Source organism: Archocentrus centrarchus, chromosome 14 (genome assembly GCF_007364275.1).
Source record: "Archocentrus centrarchus isolate MPI-CPG fArcCen1 chromosome 14, fArcCen1, whole genome shotgun sequence".
Lineage (NCBI taxonomy): Eukaryota > Metazoa > Chordata > Actinopteri > Cichliformes > Cichlidae > Archocentrus > Archocentrus centrarchus.
In genome coordinates, this window is record NC_044359.1 from 16,269,166 (window position 1) to 16,294,074 (window position 24,909).

At 39.1% G+C, this 24,909-nt stretch overlaps 1 protein-coding gene across 2 annotated transcripts; it reads right to left on the bottom strand.

Moving 5' to 3' along the window:
* Positions 1-2,145: 2,145 nt before the first annotated feature.
* On the bottom strand, positions 2,146-24,101 carry jakmip2 (janus kinase and microtubule interacting protein 2). Of its 2 annotated transcripts, XM_030746523.1 has the most exons (24): positions 23,937-24,101; positions 14,994-15,241; positions 14,537-14,791; positions 14,175-14,417; positions 13,075-13,284; positions 12,613-12,711; positions 12,301-12,447; positions 12,055-12,195; positions 10,682-10,738; positions 10,208-10,330; positions 9,913-10,041; positions 8,833-8,916; positions 8,431-8,493; positions 8,191-8,289; positions 7,170-7,271; positions 6,988-7,041; positions 6,840-6,905; positions 6,683-6,751; positions 6,158-6,235; positions 6,006-6,056; positions 5,426-5,578; positions 5,230-5,295; positions 4,781-4,857; positions 3,475-3,600 (listed from the first exon to the last, which is right to left on the bottom strand). In XM_030746523.1, exons 2-23 carry the CDS (start codon positions 15,120-15,122, stop codon positions 4,807-4,809), a joined length of 2,469 nt encoding a protein of 822 aa, XP_030602383.1. In that variant the 5' UTR covers positions 15,123-15,241; positions 23,937-24,101; the 3' UTR covers positions 3,475-3,600; positions 4,781-4,806. The 2 variants fall into 2 exon arrangements, with proteins under 2 accessions (XP_030602382.1, XP_030602383.1); XM_030746522.1 differs by lacking the exon at positions 4,781-4,857 and having other exon boundaries at positions 2,146-3,600.
* Positions 24,102-24,909: the final 808 nt, after the last annotated feature.

The following is a 24,909-nucleotide window of genomic DNA, read 5'->3' on the forward strand; positions in this document are numbered from 1 at the left end:
TGTGACTATATTTTACATTTGGTAGGACACTTAGTCACACTAACCTCTGGGAACTTCTACGAAGTCTGTATCACATAAGCCTGAACAGACGCTGATTTGAACTACAATTTGAGTGTTCGGTGGATGCAAACAACTGCAAAGGGAATTTTAATTTCATTCAGAAGAGTTTTTTTTTCCCCTTTTTATTCAGTTATAAAAGACAGTTGTTCAGTCTGATACATCTGTTCTGATACGCTAAATATATGAGTGACCTCTGTGTAAGTGGTGAAAAGAGGACAGACAGAAGTGCTTTTATGACAGATGATCTTTGGCAGGGATGGTGTGCAGAACAAAGCCGGGCTCAGCCTCTGTCCTCATCAGGATTGTCAAGAACAGTCAGTAAAAAAAAAAAAAAGAAAAAAAAAAAAGCAGACTGTTACCCCAGACTGACCCTTCTCTTTGTACCATACAACTTAGAACTTTTTAGGAAAGCTGAAGCCTTCAATGTCAGATTTCTTTGATTCTCATGAGACAATGATTCATTAAGCAAAGTGGATGACTGAGCTCAACAAGAATTTTTACCCTTTAATATATAATGACTTACAGAAGCTACACATGATACTTCTGTGAAGCGTTTACGCGTGGCACATGCTCAGAGAACACCAGACGTGAGGATACCAGCCACAGCGCAAACACTACGCTCGTTTTTTATGAAAGGGAAGAAAATCGTGTTACGAAAAAAAAAATGGTGTGCGAAAAAGAGGTGATACTGAGAGATATAAATTGTTGACACTGGAAATAGTTCTACAAAATAAAGTGATTTTGCTAACAACTTTAAAAAAGGCAGCAACTAAATGACCACCCCCCACCCCCCCAAAAAACACCCCAAAACAAATTATTGGATCTCAAAAAAAAGTGTTTAAAAAAGCCATTCTGTGCATTTTATGCAAATTAAATAAAATACATTTAAAAAAAAATTAAAGCAAAATAAAGTGTTAATAAAAAAAGTATTAGAATGTTTTACCAGTCACTGCTCTTTTAATGTAAATTTTCAATGCAAAAATCAAACCAGTGCCTGTAAAACAGATGTGAAAAGAAGACAAATTAGTTTTCAAGGTCATAGGCCACATTTTTTAATTAATTAATTTTTTTTTTTTTTTTTTTTTTTTACAGCATTACATTTTTTTTTTCTGTTTATCAAATAATCTAAATTAGGAGGGATTACATATTCTCCTTGGAAGACAGACAGGAGAAAGATTAAAAAAAATCTCTGTCAAATAAAAACAAAAATATATATATATATATGTATACATTACATGTAATGCCATACATTACACTGTCGTAATGTATATCTGTAAGATACATAAACAACCTGGGGGGAAAAAAATAAAGATTAAAAATGAAAATACAGGCAGAAAAAGGGGGAAAGTGCATTTAAGGCAACTGCTGTTGAGTTTGCACAATATTCTCAGTCATCCCCACTCAATAAGTTAAAAGTGAACATACTAGGCTGTAGTTACTGTCTGTTGTGTAATGAGATCCAATGTGAAGGTACCCTCAGCCTGACAACAGGGTCACAGGGGTGATACAATGGCAGATACACTAGCTCGGGTAAAAAGGGGAACAAGCAGAGACTAGTAGTAAATATTTTAGGGACTGGGCAGAGTCAGCTTCACAGGAGAGAAGTGAAGCAGGTCTAGTCTTGCATTCACTTTCTCCTGTTTCATTTTGGGGAAGTGGACACCTAAGTGGCCGGTGGAGTTTAGCAAAAGAGGGTTATTAGTATCAAAGACGTTCTGATTAGTAGAAAATGAGGAAACCTGCAGTTTTCTTGGGATGGAGCAAGGGCCGATGTCGTAGTGTTGTTTTATCCTATTTTCCTTTCATTCATATAAAATTCAACTGATTGAATTCATTTTTGTCCGGCAAATACAGACAACACAATTCTTACCTCTTCTTTTCAACCAGAGTTGATCAGGATGCTTTGCAAACCAGTCTGAAAGTATTTACAAGTTTGGTAAAAGGTCGCGTTTCTTTAAAGGGCAAACTGGAAAAGTCGCACAGGTGACAGCAGCTCCCACTGCTGGCCAACCAGAGCAACACAATATAGACAGTAGAACAACAAATCCAGTACAGTGTATGTGATAAAGGTTGGGGAAAGGAAAGGGGTGTCAAATATTTATATTATTCCACATTCATATTAAAATTACTTTTCATTTATAATTTTCAAGGAAACAATGTTCATCTTTGCAGCCATCACCACAATAAAACAGAGCAATTTATACCCCTGTCAAGTCATTTATAAACTGCCGAGTACATCAACTGTTCAAGCTGCATCAGAGAGTAAAAGAACATTTCCACTATTCACAGAAAAAGGGGAGACTACATGAAATTATTCAGACACATGTACATATTAACAATGTATATATTACAGTACAGAACGGGGATGTTTTCTGGGTGGAAATCTTGGGAGTGTGAGTGGTAGGAGCTGTAAAAAAAGAAAGGAAGGGAAAAAAAGACAACCAGGGAGTAAAGCTTTTACAGTCTGCTGGCTTTTGAGAAAAATTAAGATGCAGTTTGACAATCCATATGTTCTCTTGTATAAAGCCTGGCTGAGTGGAACTGGATCCAAGGGTGTCATTTCTCCCAAAAATCTATTTTCATCTCCCTTCACTCAATTCTGCTTATCTGTATCCAGTGAAGACATGTCAACCTGAGTGTCCCGTATCCCATTAGTGTCTGTACACACCAGTTTCTGCAGTGTAGTTCTGTCTTTTTGCAGAAGTGACCTCTGGAGAGTGCAAGCACTGTGCAGTGTGTAAGCACCATTCTCTAAACAGCAGTGGCAGGGCAGTTGGTGAGAAACCAGGTCCCGAAAGTTCCTTGTTATAATCTGACCTGAGACCAGCGCTGTTCAAACGGCCTCTGCACTCGCAGGCCCTGAGTTGGCTTCTGTTCACCGAGTGGTTGCATTCAAGACGAACTTCCTTTCAGGTTCAGATGCCAAAAGAAAGAGGGGGAAAAAAGAAGAGCGTCTGTGGTCTGGTGGTTTGTTTTCCTTGTTGTTTATGAGTTTTCTGTCTGTTTATATTCCCACTGGGGCTAAATGTTGGTCAGTGATATATTATTACCCTGCATGGCAGAGAGAACACATCCCGGGCTTTGGTTTTTAAATTGTCAAAGCATGTGTTTGCATCTGCATATGTCAGTGAATGCATGTGTGTCTGAAAACTACATATGCGTGCATGCGTGTGTGTGTGTGTGTGTGTACGTGTCTGGATGCACTATATCTGTTTTTCCAATTGCTTGCCATTCTTGCAGTCTGTTGCAGCACTCTCAGCTGCTTGGAGAGATATTTAATGTCCAGCACAGCTCTAAAAATATCATCCTGGGCAGCAGGGTGAGAGAGAACCTCACCCAGTTTAAAAAAAACAAAACAATAAGAATAAGAATAAAAAAATCTGAAGTGTGAACCAACCAAAACACAATACATCCAGCTATACTGACAGCAGTCACTGATGTTGAGACATTAGCAGCCACTGCTACACACACTGTTTCACACTTGTCCGGAAAATAAATAACACTGCAGTTACAAACAAGATCCCCAAGCTGACATACCACCTGAGAGAAAGGGAGAGACAGAGGCAGTGAAAGATTAGAGGAGACAAACGTGCTGTCAGAAGAGAATGTAGCACATTTGATTATATTTAGATATCAGTATGCTCGATCAATAACAATAGAGTAGCCGCTGTGAGCAGTCTCTCATGAGCATATTAGAATTTTACAACTAATTGTTTTTGCTTCGCAGTCCACAACTACAGTCACTGGTCACTTTATTAGGTAAAGTGCGTCCTACCTGTCCCTTTAGGTACATGAATTTTACTCCACATTTTGCTTATACATCAGCCATAATAACTTAATTCGGTGGTAACTTTAGGTGCTTGTTGCAAAAACAGGAATTGCTGGGAGAAAAAAAAATCCTCTTGAACAATTCACAACCCTCAAAGGGTTTTTGCAATACAGGGATGAACAATGGAAACCAGAGAGGTGACAGTGGATGAATACATAATGGATGGAAAGGTGGTGATGCTGATGGCACTGATTCTGAAATATCTGCGACCAAGACAGTAAGTAGAAACACATAGCAAAAGATGGAAAACATATTAAAAAAAATTACCAGACTTTAACAAAAATATGTAAGTGGAAAGAGGATGAGCGCTTAATGAGAAAGAAATAATAAATGAAGGGAAGGTGGGACAGTGTGCAGACCAGGGTCAAATCTTTTTTGATTCTGAAAGATGCAGAGCCACCCAGTGGTCACACTATAAAATAGTTTGAGGTTTCTGGTTTTCCTTGTAAAAACACTCCAGATAAAGTGTTGTGTGATTTAAGTCCAGGCCTGAAGGCGTATTATTACACGTGTTATTACTGAAGGACTTTGCACTGACTGGCTGATTTTCAGTCTTCTATGTGCAGCATCACTTAAAGTAGATGATGCTAGAAGTGATGTTTTATCTTTCAATGCTTTCTATCAAAGTGGAAAACAATCTGCATTACTTTAAAATGCTACATGTTCTCCTGCCCTTGTTTTAAAGGTCAGAAGCCAGTATAATTAAGTCTGACTGTGCCCTGACTGTTTGTCAAGGCCAATTCTGAGCATTCCCAGTTTTTACTTTGGCTGCTGCACAGAGCCAAGATACTTGCTGCGTAGGCTCTGCCGTAACAATAAAAATATTTAACCGAGGTCTAGAAGAGGGATGGAGGCGGCTTGAACTTCCTACTCAAAGCCCACAGGACTCACCTCTGCTACAGGACACGCCAAAGACTTCAAGGCCAAAGGATAAAGGCAAGAGAAAAGAATAAGAACAGAAACAGGAACTGCAGGAAGAAAGAAAGATGAAGAAGGGACAAAGGAAGAGAAGAAGAGAATTAGAGGAACACTTGAGACATGTTAGTAACAGCAGGGACAGGAACAGAGCTTCGCTGTATAGTGGGAGTGGGTCACTGTGAATTATGGAACTTTATTTCTGAATATCACATGCTTTGCTTTTGTGTTTCTCTTTTTGACCTAAATGCTCAATATTAAATTAGCATTCCTGTGTGAGTTTATGGTCAAGCTGCTGATCATGAGCGGAGCCACACAGTAAAAAGTGTACGTGCAGAAAGTTGAAGTCACTTAAAAATGTTAACACTTTTTACAGTGTAATTGTCATATTCAGTTGTTTTTACAGACCATCAAACACATCCTACCTTTTCCTCCAGGTCTTTAATCTGCCTCCTCTGGATTTCCGTCTTGTCTTCAAGGTCGCGAATTCTCTGCAATTAGTCGCAGAGGGAAAAAAAAAATCCCCACTATAAGCCATGTGACCTACAAACCTACTTCCACACAAAGCTCTAATGTATCATCACGCAGCCACATTTGCCACGGGTACAGACAGCGACAGACCTGATGGGCCTGGTGCAGCAGTTCCATCCTCTCTTGGAGGATCTGGCAGTCGTACTCTCGACTCTTCCTCAGCATCTGCCTCCTCAGCTTCTCCACCGCCGTACGCAGCTCGTCCCTCTGAAGCTCATCCAGTGGCTCGCCGTACTTTATCACCTGGTGGAAGGAGACAGGTATCAAGCACAAACACTGGACCATGATTAATTTAAAACTCCTTACACTTAGAGTGTTACTAGTTCTCTTTATCAGCTGAGGTTTTATGGAATCATGAGACTCCCTGAGTGCTAGTAGAAGCCTCTTTTTTCTTTATCTCTGTTCATAATTTCAAAGTCATTTGTTTACCAAGAACCAGCCATGCCAACAGCTCTGATGACCCAAAATTACTGATGAGGAATTTGAGATTTTTATATCTTAATTTGATAAATCTCACCCCTGTATCAGATGACTGTAGTGACATTTTAAAAAAATCTGTGCGACTTAACAAAGCAACAACTGTTTTTTGTTTTGTTTGGTCTGTTTTTGTAATTTTTTTTTAATCTGATCAATAAGGCTGAACTGTAATGCATGATGGGAAATAAAAGACCTTGTCTTGTTGCAGGGCGTTGTATAAGGTTGCTTCCAACTCCTGGATTTGCTGTGAAGAGGAGAAACGTGAAAAGCTGTTACTAGTTCCACTTATTTTTAAACTACTACAGGCCTAACCTACATTGTCATGATTTGAAAAACCAAACCCACCATGTAGGCCTGATCCAGGGCCTGTTTTCTGTAGTCCAGCTCCTCTTCTAGATATCCTTTCTGTTTGCAAAACATCTCCTGCACACATGGTGCACATTGGGTAAAATGATAAAGATGAAGGAAGTGAAAAGTTAATGGGTTTTAGCGCAACTGTAATTTAACGCTAAATTTACACCACATTCTAATGTACAAGCCCACATTTAAAACTATAGGATATGGAACTGTGCAAAAACCCAGACATTAAGGGCATATTTTTTATTGCACATTGCAACATTTAATGCCTCCATGTTTAATTGGCATGGTGCGTGTCTAAAAATCAATGTGTTGTTTATCACACTGGATGATGACTTTATCTAAGGAAGTATTATTTATATAGCTTAAAGTCAGAAGGTTAAGCAGAAAAAAATTGCAATTTTTTGTGGGGTTTTGTCAAAATCGAATCCTTTGACTAACATAAAACATCTAAATCAGTCACATCCCAAATCAAAATCCTGTATCATCAGTATGCTCCTTGTTGTGTCCCACCATCTCTATCTCCAGGTCCATCATCTTCTGGTGCAGTGCTGCCTCTGTCCCTTCAATCTGTTGAATCCACTGGAGGGTAACAAGCAGCAAAACATGACTTATAAAAGTGCCAAACGATCTGCTGTTAATTGAAACATGATGCAGCTTCCAGCCTTACCTTCTCCGCTAGTGACAAAACAGTGCTAGCCTGAATAATAGCCACTTGCTCCTCATTCCTTAAGTTCTGTACAAAAACAAAATAAAACCTTAATAATGTACCTGTTTTAGCAATGGGAGATAAAATGTTAAGTTCCGTATGAATTTACCCCGTTGTCTCCAAGGATATCTAGTAGTTTGATGAGATCCGGTATGCACACATCCTATGGAGGGAACAGAATAAAAACCGATTAAGAGCATAGAAAATATAAATGGTATTTATTTTCTTTACTGTTTTTATTTACTTCAAGAAAAACTAGGATAAAGGATCAGAGTCCTTCTCACTGCGCACCTTAACTCCTTCCTTCATACAGTAGATCTGCAGTGCACTGACTCCCTCTGAGAAGGGATGCATTCTCAAATGATTGAACGGAGGGGACCTCCTCTCACGCTCCTAAAAACAACAACAAAAAAAAACACATTATGCAAAAGGTGTTCTGCAAGGTAAAGTCGGATCCTAAGCCTCCTAATAAATATAACAGCATTAGAATATAATATGTATCATAAGAGCTTAAAATCAATATTGACAAACCTGAAAGCAGTGATTAAAGATTTTTCGTTTAAACTGAGGTTAAATCACTTTGATGTTGCCAGAGTTGAAATCAGGTACAGAGCACGTGTGAGTAATAACGTTTCCTCTGTGTTCACTAGGTGGCAGGTAAAGCCTGCCGTCAGTCTCTGCGCTGAAGCACAGCCAGAGCACACAGACTGCTGTCAGCTCGTTATCACACTGGAAAATCAGAGCCCGTTGAAGCCACGGCAAGAAATGAGGCATTTATCCCGTTAAACAATGATTCTGCTCTTCTCCACAGTCCTTCAGTTAAAGCAGGGATTACGCTCCACTGCTTTTTGAACCTCCCTGTGTTTTACTTCCTTCATCTCAAAGTTTCTACCTTTACAAAACTATATAATCCCCAGCCTTCAAGAAATCACTTTAGATGGCAATTTTTTCCCCCCCTAGAGGGCGGCAACTGACTCCCCCTGATCTGCATGGAATATCTGTGGCTTAATTCACTTTACTAAAAGAAATCCCATGTAAAACCAATATGGCTGCATATTAAACAACTCTTACTTGTTAATGTGAGATTTCTCTTCAATCATTAAAGTCTTGTTTTTGCCATGAATAATTGAGGACATTTTCTCAGCTCTCAGGAAATGTTTGGAACTCAGTAAAAACACACAAAGTGATCTAGGCTCACCCTGCTGGATCTGATTATTAGGTACAAACATTCAAAGGAGTGAACTTGCATCTTCAGGCTGATCCCACAGAAAATCTTTATCTTGTTTGGTAGAAAACCTTTTTGTTGACTTACCTCTAGCTCCAGTATCCTAAACTCTAATAGTTCATTTTGATCTTTGGAGTCTTGAAGCTCCTGCTGCAGCCGATTGCAGTCTGACTCCAATTTTTCCACCTGGGCACCACAAAGAATCAGAATAAATGTGCCTGTTGCCACTTCCACTTCTATTTCATATCTTAGATACAGTGGGAGATAGCTCATTTCTGTAAACATCAACATCATAAGAAATTATTAGAAAACAAAGGTGAGCCCAACCTTTTCTAACAGCTCCTGATTCCTTCGTAGGAACAGCTGCTTCTCTTCAACCCATTTGGAGTCCTGATAGGTGGAAACCCATTTCACGCATTTAATAAACAAATTTAACATAAACATAAACATTACAGTGAAACGACTTTGGACAACAATGAGAGGAGAAACATCCTAAAATATTCTTGACCAGTCACCTCAGAGTAAACCTGGCATTCCTCTTACAGACTTCATTATTGAACAGCCCCTTCTCACATGACTAGATGGCACACATACATAGAGACACACCAATTTTTTTTTACATTAGCTGCCCTCTATAATTCAAGTTCATGATTTCATAATTTGAGCTACTGAATTTCATTATATTGTAAGTTGTTCTTGTTATTTTTTTCCATCCCCTGTGCGTCCTACCTGTCCCTTTAGGGTTAGTTCCTTCTCCAAGTCCTCGATTTTGGCTTTATACCTGAGAACATCTGCTTGGAGTTGTTCATGAGCCTGATGAGTAAAACAGACGGTCAATAGCTGGAATCTTATGAGATTTTAAAAGGTGCTTCGTTTTTGTCTGGCATTCACTCCTGACTGTGGCTAGACTCTGTAACACAGGATCTGTTCAAAACCACCAGATGAATAAACATTTTTTTGGCAGCATTTCAGCCCTCCACAGTACAGTACAGTACAACGTACAGTAGTTATATGCAGCTGTGAAAAGAATATGACATAAAAGATAAATGTCTAAAAGAATGCTTTGTGTCCTTGCGAAGCGTGGGACATGACCCACTCAATGCAGGCAGCTGTACTGATTAAAATTCAAGTATCTGACGTCCACATGATGTCAGATGTCCCGGACCACACAGTGTGTGCCCGGGGCAAGTGCTCTGGCAGCTAGTTGGTGTTAGCGATTGGGCTGCAGATACAGTATGCTGATGTCTCTTTCTGTCATTCACATGGATCAATGTAAAAAGTAAACTGAAAAGTGCCAAATGGCTTGACTTGAATGTGGCTTTTCATGTTTAAGTGTTGTCACAAATCAATAGATTTGTGTGGCCTTCAAGGAAGGGGGGGGTGTCTGTGATGTGTGTTAGCTGATAAACATTCCTCACTCATGCAAAAAAGAAATTCCACTGCAGTTAAATGGAAAGAAAAATCTACATTGTCAGAATTAACAGGGTCTCAGAATGACCAGCCTCACTCAACAGAACAAAAGTTATTTTTAAAATTGTGTGTTTGGATAAATGCTTCAGGCTAGAGATAATCAAATTGTCCATAACCCAATTCCACAGTATTAAGACAGCCAATGGACGCAGCTGTGACTGGACGATGATCTCACTCTTCCCGCCTCCAACATGGTCCATGGGGGAAATAATACGTTTTTGGGATTGCAACTTTCAGATCAGACACAAACAGTGACAGACAAACAGTGACAGTCAGAGCAGTAATTAAAAGCAGTAATTAAAAATCAATATGGAGGTGCTTTTCTGTTTATACACGTACCTTTGCTTCGATTTCAGCATCCAGTAGGCCTCCTTTCTGTTCCTGCAGCAGAGCGTACGCTCTCTGTAAGGCCTGATATTCCCTGGTGAGCTGACGGAAACGTAACTCTGACTCCTCGTTTGCTAGACCCTTGTTTGATACACACAGGCAAAAGATCAAAGGTTATGATTTGATGGGATGGCATCATTATACTAATATATTTGATTACAGAATGGAGGATATTGATGTGAATATAAATCAGATCACAGTTAAAATGCTAGACTATCTTCAGGATTTGATAAATATAAGTTCATACATCGTCCAGGTCTTCATCAGGAGTAGCAGGGGTTCTGTCCATTCGAAATGAAGCCACTGAGGACGTCTCGGAGTCCATAGACTCTTCATCGTACCCAAAGAAAGTATCGACCACGATATGCCTCTGCAGAAAATAAGTATTAAAATATTTCCAGATCTAACAATCTCTCATGATAGATGCCCAGCAATCAACAGACTTTTCTCTCCATTTTGTAGTTTACATTATTGCATTCAGCAAAAAGCTGCATGTATTTGGGTTAAATACTGTCAGCTTAAGTTTCGTTTCATGCGTTATTAAAAGGTAGAATTTTTCCTTCCACTCATTGATTTGTTTAATTACAATTTACACGCTTAGCCAAAGAATGATTTCACCAACGGGCAAACCTTAAACAGGACTGACTTCCATAGAAAGCAGCTTTTATTCAAAAATCACTCTTTAAAGTAAGTAACCATCAACCAGTCTAATTCATCCTACCTTTATCGGCCTCGAACTTCTTTTATGCCGTTTCTTTCTCAGCAGTTTTTCTCGGTCCTGGAAAAACAGACAAATGGGAGGAAATAAAACACACACACTTTAACACTGCCACTAAACAAACCGATAAATGACAAACAGATGAAACAAGTAATCCAATTCTGATGGAGTTCATCTTTATCGTCACCATAAAGTTTAATTAGAGAAGAAGACGAACAATAACAGAGCTACCCTACAGCAAGGGTGCTATAGGTGCCCTCTAATTGCTGCCATTTTATGTGTCAATAGTTTTACAGTTAATACAGTACTGTGCAAAAGAGCCACCCCTCTTGAGCCACCCCTCATTTCTTTATATTTTGCTTCCAAGGAGCCATCTAGTTGATCCAACTACTGTTTGATGAAGCCTCATCAACAATGTCCTCAATGGAAGAGTGGCTGTCAAGAAGCCATTCTTAGCAGTTCTGTCAAAATTGATGGACTTATGAAGAAAAGATTTTGAAGATGTCAGATTTTGATGCATCATGCAATACCGTCTGGAAAGCTTCTGACTGGCAACAGCTTCATTGTTCAGTATGACAAAGATCACAAGAACACTGCCAATGCAGTCGTATCATGCCAGGACAAAGAAAAACGTACAATGGAACACTATTAGTCATAGATTGGCCTCCCCAGAGCCCGGACTTCAACATTGAAACAGTGTAGGATCATCTTGAGAGATCGTCCAACAAAAAAGCAGCAAACATCCACAGAAGAGGTTTGGAAAACTATTCGTGAAGACTACTTAAAGAAATTATAAAAAAGCTGTGAAAGAAAGAAAAAGAATTCAGGCTGTGTTGGAGAATAAAGGTGGTCAAATACTGACTTTCAAGCTTGTTAGAATTGTAGAAACTCTATTTTTGCCTTATATACTGTATTGTATACAGTATTTTACATTTTCCTAGCAATTTAAAATAAAATGATGAGTGTCTCAAGACTTTGGCGCAGTATTGTACTACAGAAGTGAACAGCACATATATGACTTTAGAATATGAGCGATTTAAATACCATCAAAACAGGAGATTGTAGGTAAATGACTGAACTGAAAATTCTTTTCTGCTGTGGGAGATATTTATAAAACCCAAAACATAGAATCAGAGATATATTTTATACAGTTTTCTAGTCAGGATAGAGCACATAATACATTTTCACATGATTAACTTGCATTGCACCAATTTCCTACAAATTATTTCCTGTTTAGAACGGATCCCTAGTGTGGGTCATCTTGTCCAAAGTGTCATAATGGTCTCTTTATCTGAATATCTGATCTAGGAAATGTGTGTTGCATCAGCCCTGTCTGCAAAATGTTAGAATTCATACATTTGTTAAAAAAAACGTACTCTTGTCAGTTCATCAATCATGTTTTGCTGCTCCAAGACTTGAAGCTTGAGAAAGGCTATTTCCTGGTCATCGTGTGCTTGGTCCAGGTCATTGAGAGACTTTGGCTTCTTCAGTGGAGGATGGGAATTTATCCTCTCCTTCTGCAGATCCACAACAAACACAGAGAAATGTGCCCTGAGATCACAACATCCAACTGTAAGTCAGCCTGTGTGTACAGAAAGATGCTACTGATACTCTGTGCGCACCATCTCGAGGTTTTCTTTCAACAGGCTCTTCAGCTTCTCCTCCAGCTTCTGGATAGTCTGGGTCAGATCATCATTCCTCTTACTCAACAGCTTGTTCTTGTCCAGCAGGGGTTTGCACTGCTTCTCTGACTCTCGAACGCGTTTCAGCTGGTGGGGAGAAAAATGCATAGATATGGATTAAATGGTGATTGAGGAAAAGCCATAAGCCAAGAGATGACAATAAAACAGAAGCCAGGAAATTTCAAGGAAAAGCAGAAACATTTAAAAAAAAAAAGGTTTCATTTTCTTATTGAATTTCTAATTTGATCATACTAGTTCATTTCTCTCATCCACCAGCAGCGAGTTGCGGTCCTCCAGTTTGCGTATGGTTGAGTTGAGTTCAGCCATACGCCTCTGGTTTCTCCTCATATCCTGAAACAAACACAATCCGTTATCATTGGACCAATCTATTCATAAGGCAGGTGTGAAGAATATATGATGTAATGGCATTCGGATTTTCTAGTCTTAGTGACCACTGAAAGCACTTCACACTACAACAGAAGTGCATTAAATCAGACTAGACTAAAATAGTATATCTGTAAGAATCACTAACACGCTAGCAACGGAATGAATTTGAAATCTGTGTTTTCACATTAACAGGAGGAACCCTTCCTGGTTTTAATGCAGTTATAATCGACATCTTGTGGTGGTTTTTGTTTTGCACTGATTAAAATTAAATTATTTGGAGGTGAATAATGATTCACTGAGCTTCTTCTTGATGGTCGCTCTACTTACTGGGCTGCCACAGTGCTCTGCACCGTCTCCAGCTCTGCCTGGGATTTCTCTTTTCGGGCTTCCCAGGCCGCACTCAGCCTCCTTGACGAGGAACAACTGTTCATCCAGGGCATCCTTCTGAAGCTGCAGCTTCTGTAAGCAACCCGCTGTTGACTCCAGCTCCTTTTCCAGAGCAAAAATGGTGCGGTCCTTAGCTTTGATTTCATCCACCTGTGGTGTGGGAGAAGGAAAGAAAGATGTCCTTAAGAAGTGGCTAAAAGGACATAAGAGACTTCTTTGGGAAGGTGGTTTTATTTCCAATGCTGTCCTAATTGTTGCCATCACTATTTAGTTCATTTATGATTTAGTTCACTCAGATTTCAGGTTCTTAAATGTTAGCAAAGAAAGTTTTTACCTGTATTTTCATTTAATTTAATTATTTATATAAAATTGATAATACACCCACTTGATAGAGAATTTGGCTGAAATTACTGAAATTGAGAGCATTAGATGTGTCCATAATTTTCACACGTGCATATGTGGTTCAGCTCTCGGCACCAGATTTCAAATTAAGAATCATCATTGTTTGAAAAAGTGTTCCCTGCTCTTCCTTTGCTCTCACATAGGTCACATGCAAGGTCACAAATCTACCCCACTGTTCTCCGTTCCACTTGCACTAAAGTGTGGACTACACTCTGTTGTAGACACAGACACAGACAAACCATCTGCAGACAAACCGGGCAAGGAATGATTCCTATTAAAGGTCTTTGAAGTCTGCTTGCACTGTAGTCAGTGCATTGCAGTGTTGTGTCTACTAGAGTCCGACCGATAAAGGATTTTTAGGATATATAATATACTGCTAATTTCAACCTATATATCTCCAGGTCTGATATGTCAGTGGGGCAAGTGTATCCGTTGAGGGCTCCAGTGTGTATGTGGATTACTCCACATGTCACAAAAAATGATCAGGTTCACAGAGATCTGTGATTTAAGTCACAGATGTAGCAAATTCATGGATGCAGAAATTGTAACATGCTCATTAATCATATGTTGAAGATTATCTTTGAGACAGGTGTTAAGTTTTTAGTATTACAGTGTTTATTTGCAGTGACTGTTCATACCAGTCGGCGGATGTCCCTTTCGCAATCCCACTTGATCTTGGAGATCTGCTCCTGGTGCTGCTGGTGCTCCACCCGCAGGTCTCCAGCCTTCATCTTGTCTGCCTGGATCATGTTGCTGAGAGCCTCGTCAGTCTGCTTCTTAACATTCTTCAGCTCTGCTATCTCCTGCAGGAGCTTTACTCTCTCCTGGTCAAAGAAGCGCCGTGCGTCCTCCTTGGCTTCCAGGGTCAGTGCCGTGCGCACCTGAAGAAGTGAAGGCAGAAAGAGGAAGGGTGTTGATGAGGCCTGGCAGAAGACACTTTAGGTGGGTGTAATGTGGAGGTGAAAATAAAACTCTGTTTAATAGACATCTGTAAACTGACCTTCTCTCCACTGCCATCACGCATGGCGTTCAGTGCAGCCTTGAGCCTCTGATTTTCCTGGTCTTTGATTTTAGCATGGCGGGCCAGCTCCTGCTCATGCTGCCGTGTCAGGCTTTCCCTGAGAGCCTGGAGCTCCTTCTGCTTTTCCTCATGCCACTTGGCTCGCTGCTCTGTTAGCATGGCAGTGTGACGGTGCTGCTCCTGCTCTCGCACCCGCTTCACCTCTTGCACCTTGTCACGCTCCAGTTTACTTACCTTTGAGAGGAGAAACAGAGGAAGAGTTTGATTATTTTCAATAAATACCCATTATGATACAGCTGTCAGTGACTGAATGTTTTACTCTACATTAAAATATTCCAATATGAGGTCAAGACTTTAAGGTTTTAAATTTACACTGAAAGTGACCTAAGAGATAATAGTCAGGACAAATGTATGTACATGGGATGTTGTACAGTACCTTGCATTTTTCTTGGTGTAGCTCTATCTGAATGTCAGTCAACTTGGACCTGAGATCTTCATTGGCTGCCTGTAAGGCAGAAATAAGAGCTTCGGGCTTCTCGCCCTTCGTACGCCCTTTCTTAGCCATTGATTCAAGAACTAGAGAGGCTCTTCTAATGCTTTCATTGAGACTTCATATAAACTTTCCGAGGTGCTCCCAAGGTTTCCAGTTCCTCCTCTTCTTCATTCTCCTATTAGACACAAGGGCTTGGGGTTGGAGGACAGACAAAAGAGGGACAGAGTGAGACAAAGGTACTGCAGAAGTCTGTGGACTAGCCTTAATATTGAGAAAGATGAAAGATTCCAGAAATAGATTATTGACAAGAATCTTACTGACTCTGAAATCATAAAACCTGAGAGGAATCCTTATGTTTAGCCTCTGTTCTTGCTTTCTTGATACGAAAGCATTTTGCTGTGTATTTAGTTTTAGAATAAAACTAAATTAAAACTAAATAAAGCAGTCTGATGTCACTTCCTGGAAGTAGATGGCACAAATGCATGCACACTCAAAATGAGGTACCATTTGTATAGCAAACGTGAACAAACTGGACAACCTACACAAGGTCATACAAATCCAATAAGTCATAGGAAAATGTGTCTAAACAGAAAGAGGCCAATACAATTTGAGAAATTCCATGGTGCAAATAAAGCCTGGATAAGCAAGCAGGAAGTGAAATGGTCCTGATCATACTGGCTGAGTATCGAACCAAAAAGTGGTTTTGGAACAGATGGTTGTCTGGATATGCCGAGTCAGTGGTAATCCTTCCTGCCCAACTATCTGACTCTTCTACGTGCACACCCTGAGGTCAGCTGAAAGCCTGCTGAAAGCCACAGACGGACATGCATTGGGTTTATAGTTGCACAGCAAATATAGGATATTTGGGCTAAAATCAGACAGAAAGAGATGGGTTTTTTTATCTGTGCACATGAGCAGCTCTCTGTTTTCACACATCCTCACCTGAACACGTTCACACAGTAGTCCCTTAATAGACTATGTATGGGACATAGTAAGGCACTACAGGGTAAATAATGTGCATTTCAACTCAATTTTCAATTCAGTTCTTTTATAAAGTGCCAAATCACAACAGCAGTCACCTCAAGCCTTACTTAAGGCTTAAGGCTTCAGGGTCTTGCTCAATGGCAGAGAAAAATAGATATCAGTATATACCAATAAAGACTGGCAAAGCATCAGAGATTCCCTACTCAACTTTAAATCAAGAATTTTTTTATTCACATGATATCATATAATATCTTGTACTCACTCACTTAATTGATGAGTGATGCTAAAATCTAAGGTAAAGTGACAAAAGGAACAGAGAAATAAAACAGAAATAAGTCACATAATAATTTGTATTGTGATCTTCAGTAGAGTTCACCTTGTGTACAGGCTGCTTCCTCATTTACTGAAGGTGACAGAATGCTGTTCTGGATCATTCTGGCCCTCTTTAACCCCAGATTATGTGTAACAGTTCTCTGACATAGGTGCAGTGTAGGAAGGAATATTACCAGACATTACATGTCATCAAATAAAAGGAACAAATGATCCAATTGTCAGAGTGAATAGACAAAATTTTGATTCAAAACTGTCATAAAAATCGCTTCATATTTTCATCCTATTAGACTTATTTGTATGATATTTCACCATAATTTGCATAAGACTTCTTGAGCTACAGCCACAAATGCATTTTGTGAGGTCACAGTGACATTGACCTTTGACCACCAAAATATAATCACTTCAACCTGATGCAGAAAACATAGAAATGGTGGTCTCGTATATTAAATGGCAAATGGACTGGGTCTTATATAGTGCTTTTCTACTCTACTTTGAGCGCTCAAGCACTTCTTTCTACACTTCAGCACTTTCTATCTAACATCCACAGACATTCATACTCCAACATATAGTATATATGTATATAATATGCCCGTGCTAAGTATACTGAAGCACAGATTTGTAGATTAAACTGCTTTAGAAGGTTGGAGGTTCGTTTCCTGGCTGTTCCAGTCTGCATACCTTGGGCAAGATACTGAACCCCAAGTTGCATGATTGGAGTGTGAATATGTGTGAATGTTAGATAGAAGCACTTAGTTGTTGAAAACAGTGATTGTATGTAAATGAGTGAATGAAGCATGTTGTATAAAGCCCTTTGAGTGCTCAAGTAGAGTAGAAAAGCACTATATAAGAACCAGTCCATTTACCACTGTGAAAAGGTCGCTGCTTAATCACATTTGCACAGATATGTATGTTGACTGATTTCCTAATTGTATACTAATTGATACACTACCCACAGAAAGGGCAAAAACTGTGCATTCCCACGATGACTCACAAGAAACTGGACTACGTCCCTCACAATCTGAAGAGGAATGACATAACATTGCTTAGCAGATTTGAAGATGCGGATTAGAGATTAAGCAATTATCACGTTTAGTCCACATGGGCTCAGTTAGTTTACAGTGGGGCCTTTTAGAAGTGCTGATGACTTGATTAAGCATCACTTGAGGAGGCTGTCCAAAGTAACACTAATGAAAACCAACACGTGAATTAGTAATTAAGTACTGCAGTTAACATAAAATGCAAAACAAGTAGCAACTTCAAAAATGATTTATAATAAGAAAAAGTTCAGGACAGTTATGTAATGTACAATACTGGGCTAACATTACTGCCTGTAATCTACAAATGAAAGTTTACGTGATTTAGTTTTTCATCTTCAATAATTTCACTGCATAAGGGGATTGGAACAAAATCCATATTTTCTCAAATTTGATCAAAGAATAGCCACAGTTACACCTGGAAATATATTCTATTCTATTCTATTCTATTCTATTCTATTCTATTCTATTCTATTCTATTCTATATTTCAACTAATTTTTTTCCTGGCAATAAAATTCTATATATATTTATTTTTTAATAATGAATTACTTATGTAGGCTATTATGAAAAATTTGGGCACATTAACATGTCATCATGACAGGTTTTCCAGAGCCACAGGTCTGAGGCTGTGTGAGCACATTTTTCTCAACCCCTTGCGTATGAACACAGTTCTTGCACAGAAAGTGCAAACAAATACTGAACTGAAGGAAAATACATTACAATTTGGATAGGTTACTTAATGCCCGTGTTTTTATTTTATAAATAAGTCAGTTAACATACAGTACATTTATAGCACCACCTACAATAGGCTGGACATTTAGAATCAGGTTGATATTTTAACACACAACTATTGGAGCCAAATCCTCTTCCATTAAGGGGAGTTTTTACCCAATGCCTGCCCATTAACATTCTTAGAAGACTATGTGGCAATAACTTTTCTCATACTTATTTCTGCTAGTTCAACCATTTGTACAACTGGTGTGCATCTAATTTCATAAAATAAAATTTGTAATTTTTTATGCTTAAACAATAGACATTTTTTAAGATAAATAATTAAATAAACTAATACCAGTAAGTCAAAATGTACCATAGTTGTGCTAGAAGGGGAAAAACAAACAAACATAAAAAAAAAACAATAGTGGTGCTAATGATGATGACTCATTGATGATTTCTCTCTTTTCATTTTGGTTAAGCTGACTATACCATCATCATGCAAAGCCAACCCCTTCACCATGACTACTAATGCTGTATTAACCTACAAACCATCCACAGAGGCCAGATACTGTTCTGGAGGTGCAGGCTAGATATGTATTTGCCATGAGCCCGAGTCAATCTGATTACCACCACATTCACATTTTCAGACGGAGCAATCTGGAAACGATCTGTTGACTAGTCAAATGAACATTACCCATTATAGGTAACACTGGTCAGTGCAACACAGGTCCCCTCTTTCTAACCTTAATGAGTTCAGTTTCTATTTTTAAATATATGACTTTCAGTATCTGACTTCTTTGATGGTTCTTAACAGATTTTTAGGCAAGGATTGTGGTTCATGTCTTGTCCCCTTACTTGTAAGATTAGCAAATAGCAAAAATCCTTCGTAGCTGTCACTTGTGATCTTTATTTTCCTCAGGAACACCCAAGTAATATTCTTACTCAAAGCTGTCCTCTTTTCCAATGACAGACAGTTTAATATTTAAACCTGGGAAGTTTTATCATGGGAGGCCTGACATATAAAGTAAAGATTTTGCTAGAAGCTGCTAAATGGCAGGTAATGCACTATTTAAGAGGCTTCAAGCTACCCTGAGCCACCTTAGAGGCAACTCTAAGTCATTCATCCATCCATCCATCCATCCATTCTAAGCCTATGTCTTATCTTTAGACAAAGATTACTGGTTACAAGCCATTTAGCAAATAATAATTTTTTTTGCAGAAAAGTTCTACTGGTAGATTAAAGTGAGGAAATCCTCATAGAGTATAAATAAAGCAATAAATGATTAATGAATCTTTTAAATGAATGAATGAATCTTTTCTAAGGAGAATGATTTAAATCCTTTTACAGCAAAAAAAAAAAAAAAAAAAAAAAATAATAACTACAATAACATGCAGGGATTTACAAAAAGTACAATATTAGTACTCAACTTACTTAATACAACTCAAAGCTCAAAATCTTTCCAACATCAATATCAGTGGTCAATATCATACAAGACTAAGAAAGAATTTAAAAAGAAAATCTTAGAGTGCCCGTACCTTACACAACCTTCCTGGTAGCTGTCAAAACTAACTGTAAGAAACCTGACAGCTAGAGCAGCCTCTTGGATAAGCAATGACATAACTGAGTAACACTTTATGGACTAACACAAGTTAATGAAAATGCATCTTTCACGCCAAGAAGGGTTTAGGGAACCGAATCTTTCAAAATCTGTTGACAGCGTTCCTCTAGGAACTAGTGAGCACTCAAGAAGATCAAGCATCCATCACATTGGCATCCTTTGGATAATAAATGTTAGCTATAGAGATTTAAACTGTCATTACCTCTAAAATGGGTACTTTATGTGAGAAAAGCAGGATGCTAATGCAATAGGAGCACACACATGCTGAACATGCTTCTTTAACCAAACTTCTACTATTTTGTCCCACAGACAGATATCATAAGCAGTTATTTTGTGTCATGTTACTGTACACATAACTGAGGTTATAGTGGGATTTGACAGGTGTGGGAACCCCAAGATTGTGTGTAGCAGTGCAGTGTGGGAAAAGAATCCCCCAGAAACAACTCACAGTAATTTGTATTGTGAACTCCAGTAGGTCTCTCTTCATGTACAGGCTGTCATCAGCTGACCTGGGCTGCTGCTCTGAGATTCTCTCTCCTTGTTATGGATTTAGCCAACTGAATTCAACAAGATAAGCAATGTTACGTGAGCCATCATGGCTGATTTCCAACCCCTAGACAGCATAAAGTTATTATAAAAGGTAGAATTTTCCAAGTGAATCTAATCAGCATCATCACTTTAAAATTAAAGTGATTTCTGCTCCTAGATGTAACCTATCACTGAACATGTAGAGTACACCACAGCCGTTCTGCATCAGTCCACCATAGTGCATTACTGTAAACTCACCACACTACTGCAAACTAACCAGTTTAACCAGCCTGCACTAAACTGCCCAGTATTTTCATGCGACCTTTGAATAAAAAAATGTATTATACTTCACTTTGTTTTGCAAGACTTTTCACAATATGCAAAAACCAAGCTTCACTAAGAAACAGAACAGAAAAAAATACAGCTGAAAGTACTCAGTGACTGTTATCACCTTTTGAAGCTATTATGGTAAATGTGAGTGCAACAATTACCTGCTTATACAGCTGAATTTCTTCTGGCATTCATTTTTAACTGTCCTGTTTGCTTTCAAGTTTCCATTAAATACTGAGAAAAAAAAAATGGGGGTCTAAATGCTAAGTATGCGTTTTGGTGCTGAGCAAGCAGAATAGTATCCTTATCTGAGTTTTTCACTGAAAGTGGCTGCCTGCAACTTCAAACAGTGTTGAGTAGAATGCCAAGACTATGCATTACAGTCAATGTGCAACAAAACAGAGTCCATTACACAGAACAGAGAGCTAAAGGAAGTGAAAAAGCTCCAAGGGAACGCACAGTTGGACAGTGATCTGGGGATTTAAAGTGTGATGACAGCTTTCACTTTATAAGAAAATCCTACAAGCTGGACTTCAGCAACCACTGTTCATACACTCACATTAAAACACAAACTGTCCAAGTGGAACACGTTTCTTAACTAAAACCATGCATGCTCAGAAAAACAGGTTAGCATGCGCACATGAAGCAATATATTAATACATTAAATGTTTACGGCTGAATGGACAAAAAAAATACGTACTGTAGGTAATGAAAGAACCGATGGCCCATGTTTTCTTTGCACTCTGATTGAGAGTGTTCACACATGTATCATGATGTTGGTGTATCAGTGTGAGCTGGGTGCATTAAATACTACAAAACTGAGCACACTGGCACCATGACCCACTTTTGACTCCTCAGACATGAAATTTGGTTGTTAGCGCTGGATTTTCCAGACAGACTATCAGAGGAGCATTAGAAATACGAGCCTTACTGCTGCAGCTTTAGTCTGATGGAAAAAAAAAAAAGACACAAATAAAAATGGTTGGTGGTCACAAAGATGTACTTTTGCTTTGGTTTAATGTTTATCTGGACTACATGCCGATTCTGCATAGAGAGGTATGTTCCAGTTTTGTCAAATGCAGCTCATTCACTGCCATTTGATTTTATGCATCATGAAGAGATTACACACATTTATGATTTCTGTACTGATGTATTTATACAGTATATGTGTAATAAATATATATTACATATGACTGACACTGGTTGTAATGAGTAGTTATTTAAGTTATTGTCGGCTTAAAGCAGTCTGTCCATCCTCCTTTGACCTCTGGTCCAGAGAATTGCCACTCTATGTTTAATCCATCTAACAGTTAAGCCTTAAGTGAGAAAAGTCAGTAAGATCTACATCAACTTTTGTTCTGGATTAAATCAGAAAAATATATACAATATGATTTTGTAAACACAGACGGAGCACTGAGCAGCTGCACACCCACATGTGAAGCAGAAGCCCAACCTTATCCCTAATACCAGACCTAGACAGACAGATTTTTACGTCCACGTGTTTGAGACTGCTCAACCAACTGTCACTTTTAGCTCTGTCTTTCTGCCATGTTCTTTTTTCAGCAAACAAATACTTGCATTTCAGGACTATTTTTGATTTAGTTAATCCTCGTTATGCAACCCCCACAGTGAAATATAGCTGGACTAATGCCAGCATTACCCCAACGTCGATGAGCAACCCAAGTTTAATCGGTCTGGGATGCAGCTGTGACATAACGTGGTTCAAAGTGTCATCACACTGGCTAGAGTGAAGGAGCGCTGTTACATTACATTTTAGTTCTGACCAAAAAATGACTTCTAATCCATTTGCCTGAAGCCAAACTACCAACCCTGTGTATAAGCAGAGCTCTGCTAATACTGGAAATACTGCAGGACATGGACCTAAATGACTATGGTTAACACTACTAAAAGAAAACATTCAAATTAAAGTTCTCAAACAGGAAACATAATTTTTTAAAATTGTATTAAACGACTGGGTAATAATGTGTATATTAGAAGATTAACAAATTGGAAAACAGATGGTGGTTTGCATCTTCACTGTTCAAATTACCATTTGTCTTTTTTTTTTCTTCCTGTATACCTGGCTAAATATCCATACAGCTGTAATATAGCTGTAATATGTAATAAGGTATGCTGTTGGCTTTAACGGTGATTTTAAAGCCATACAGAAAGCTTTTGCAGTTGTGCAGGACAGCAAATTCCACTTTGTGCCCAAATTAACCCCTGATGGTGCATGAATAACATCCCATGGAGAATAGGTCTCTGAAAATACACAGGAATCAAGACTCAATATCACAGGGATAAATATAACTTTGTCACCTCTGCTCAACTTGTTCCAAGAACAACAGCACATTTAACAAATTTGTAGAGCATCACTGTTATTAATAAGCCTACAGCTTCAGCCAAAAGACAGAGAAACATTCTGATGTCTTGCATAAAATAGGATTAATCAACATTTTCCTGGTTTTTATTATCTCCGCTTGCCACATTTTGCTATCAGCGTATGCTATTGGATGACTCTTGGATATAATTATAATTATAATGCAATCTATAATTAACTTGTGGTCAGTCGATAACGTGCATCTGTCCTGGCCGTAAAACAATAGTGTGACAAACACCTTCCCAGCTAGGGTGATGCCTGTTAAATCAGGCCAGTATAACACCCTGAGGCAGTTGTAGGCTACAGACTCTGTGCTTCAGTCTGGAGGCCCTGCCAACCCACTGTGGACTAGCATCCTCTTGCAGCATCACTGCAGCATCCTTTCGCGAGATGGCCAGCAATGTGTAACGATCTGTCAAGCAGAAAAAAAAAGAAACACATCCAGAAATACCACACGTGCCTGATCTTTATAGAAGGCGATGCTTTTCTGGCTTTACCAGAGCCGCAAGCGACACCACCTGAGATCCTCACTTCACAGCAATCACAGCTACTAAAAGCTCGAAATATGCTCGATGCGGAGCGAGCATCCGTCGTGTGCACGAAGGCTCTGCATGGCGAGGAAAATCCTGAAGCGGACGCAGGCTCCATCCCCGTCATCTTTAAAGGGCTTGCTGGTGTAGGCCGAGCCCTGACACTTCCTTCAGGCAGTGTCTGATGCCGGGCCAAATAAGACACGCTTTCGGGTTTTAGGGCATAGTTCACGACGGTGGCCTCTGCTGGCTTTAGTGTTAGGGTTTTGTGAAGCGGAGGTGAGATTAAAAACCAGTCTAAGATCTCGCAGCGCTTCTGAGATGATCAGTGTGACTCAAACCAACAGGCCCGCTAGTCTCAGTAACTCCCAGTTCAGACGGTGATCAAGCTAAACTACAGCAGCTACATTGCCGATAGTTTTCATTGCCTTACCTCGTAAGTGATTCTCATCAAGTGTGTAGTCCTAATCTGTGAGGAACCGTGTCCATGTCATGCTTCGGTTATTGAATTAAAAAAAAACACACACACACACACACACACAGTCGCCTCCTCTGCTATGATCTCTGCATCAGCAGCAGCTCCGTACAATGAAGTGATGGCCGGTGGTGATGATGCTGGATGCCCCGCCCTCCTCTCAGTGTAGCCAGAATGAGCTCACTGATTTCCAGTCCAGCCGGCTCCGGTACCGCTGCAGTCCACCAGCACACAGCACACAGCACACAGGCTTTACTTTTCCAGCGGTAGATTTGCAGACTTTTGTGATGACGCTGGAGTTTTTTTTTTCTTCTTCTTTTTTTCTTGTGCATAAGTACTGCACAGAAGAAGCGTGCAACAGCACTTCTGTATAGAGCCTGTCATTTTTCTTTGCCTTTGATTTTGTCCAGTAGTTTTTGTTTTTTGGGGGGGGTGGTTTTGTTTGTTGTTTTTATCAATTTTTTCCCTCCAGTGACACTGTGAGTCATTTTTGACCAGGATATCTCCTTCAAAAAAAAAAAAAAAAAAAAAAAAAAATTAAATACATTTCACTGTGCATTGTACTGTGTATAACTGTGCATGTGACAAATAAACACTATCTTAATCTTAATCTTAATCAATGCACATATTAAACAAATCTAACTGTTTTCTTGCATCTTGCATAAAAAATTAGAAACATCCTGCCTCAGAGTGATGCTGAAAAACTACATTATTTATTTAGGCTGCTGACATTTATTGTTATCAGGTAGTTCTAAAAGTTCCTTAAAATGCTTTTAAAGAGGGAGCAGATTTCTCCCATATTGGCTTCTCTTCATTGGCTCCCTGTTAAATCCAGAAGTGAATTTAAAATCCTTCTTCTCACCTACAAGGTCTTGAAAAATCAGACCGCACCCTATCTCACAGACCTCATAGTACTATTTTGTCCCAATAG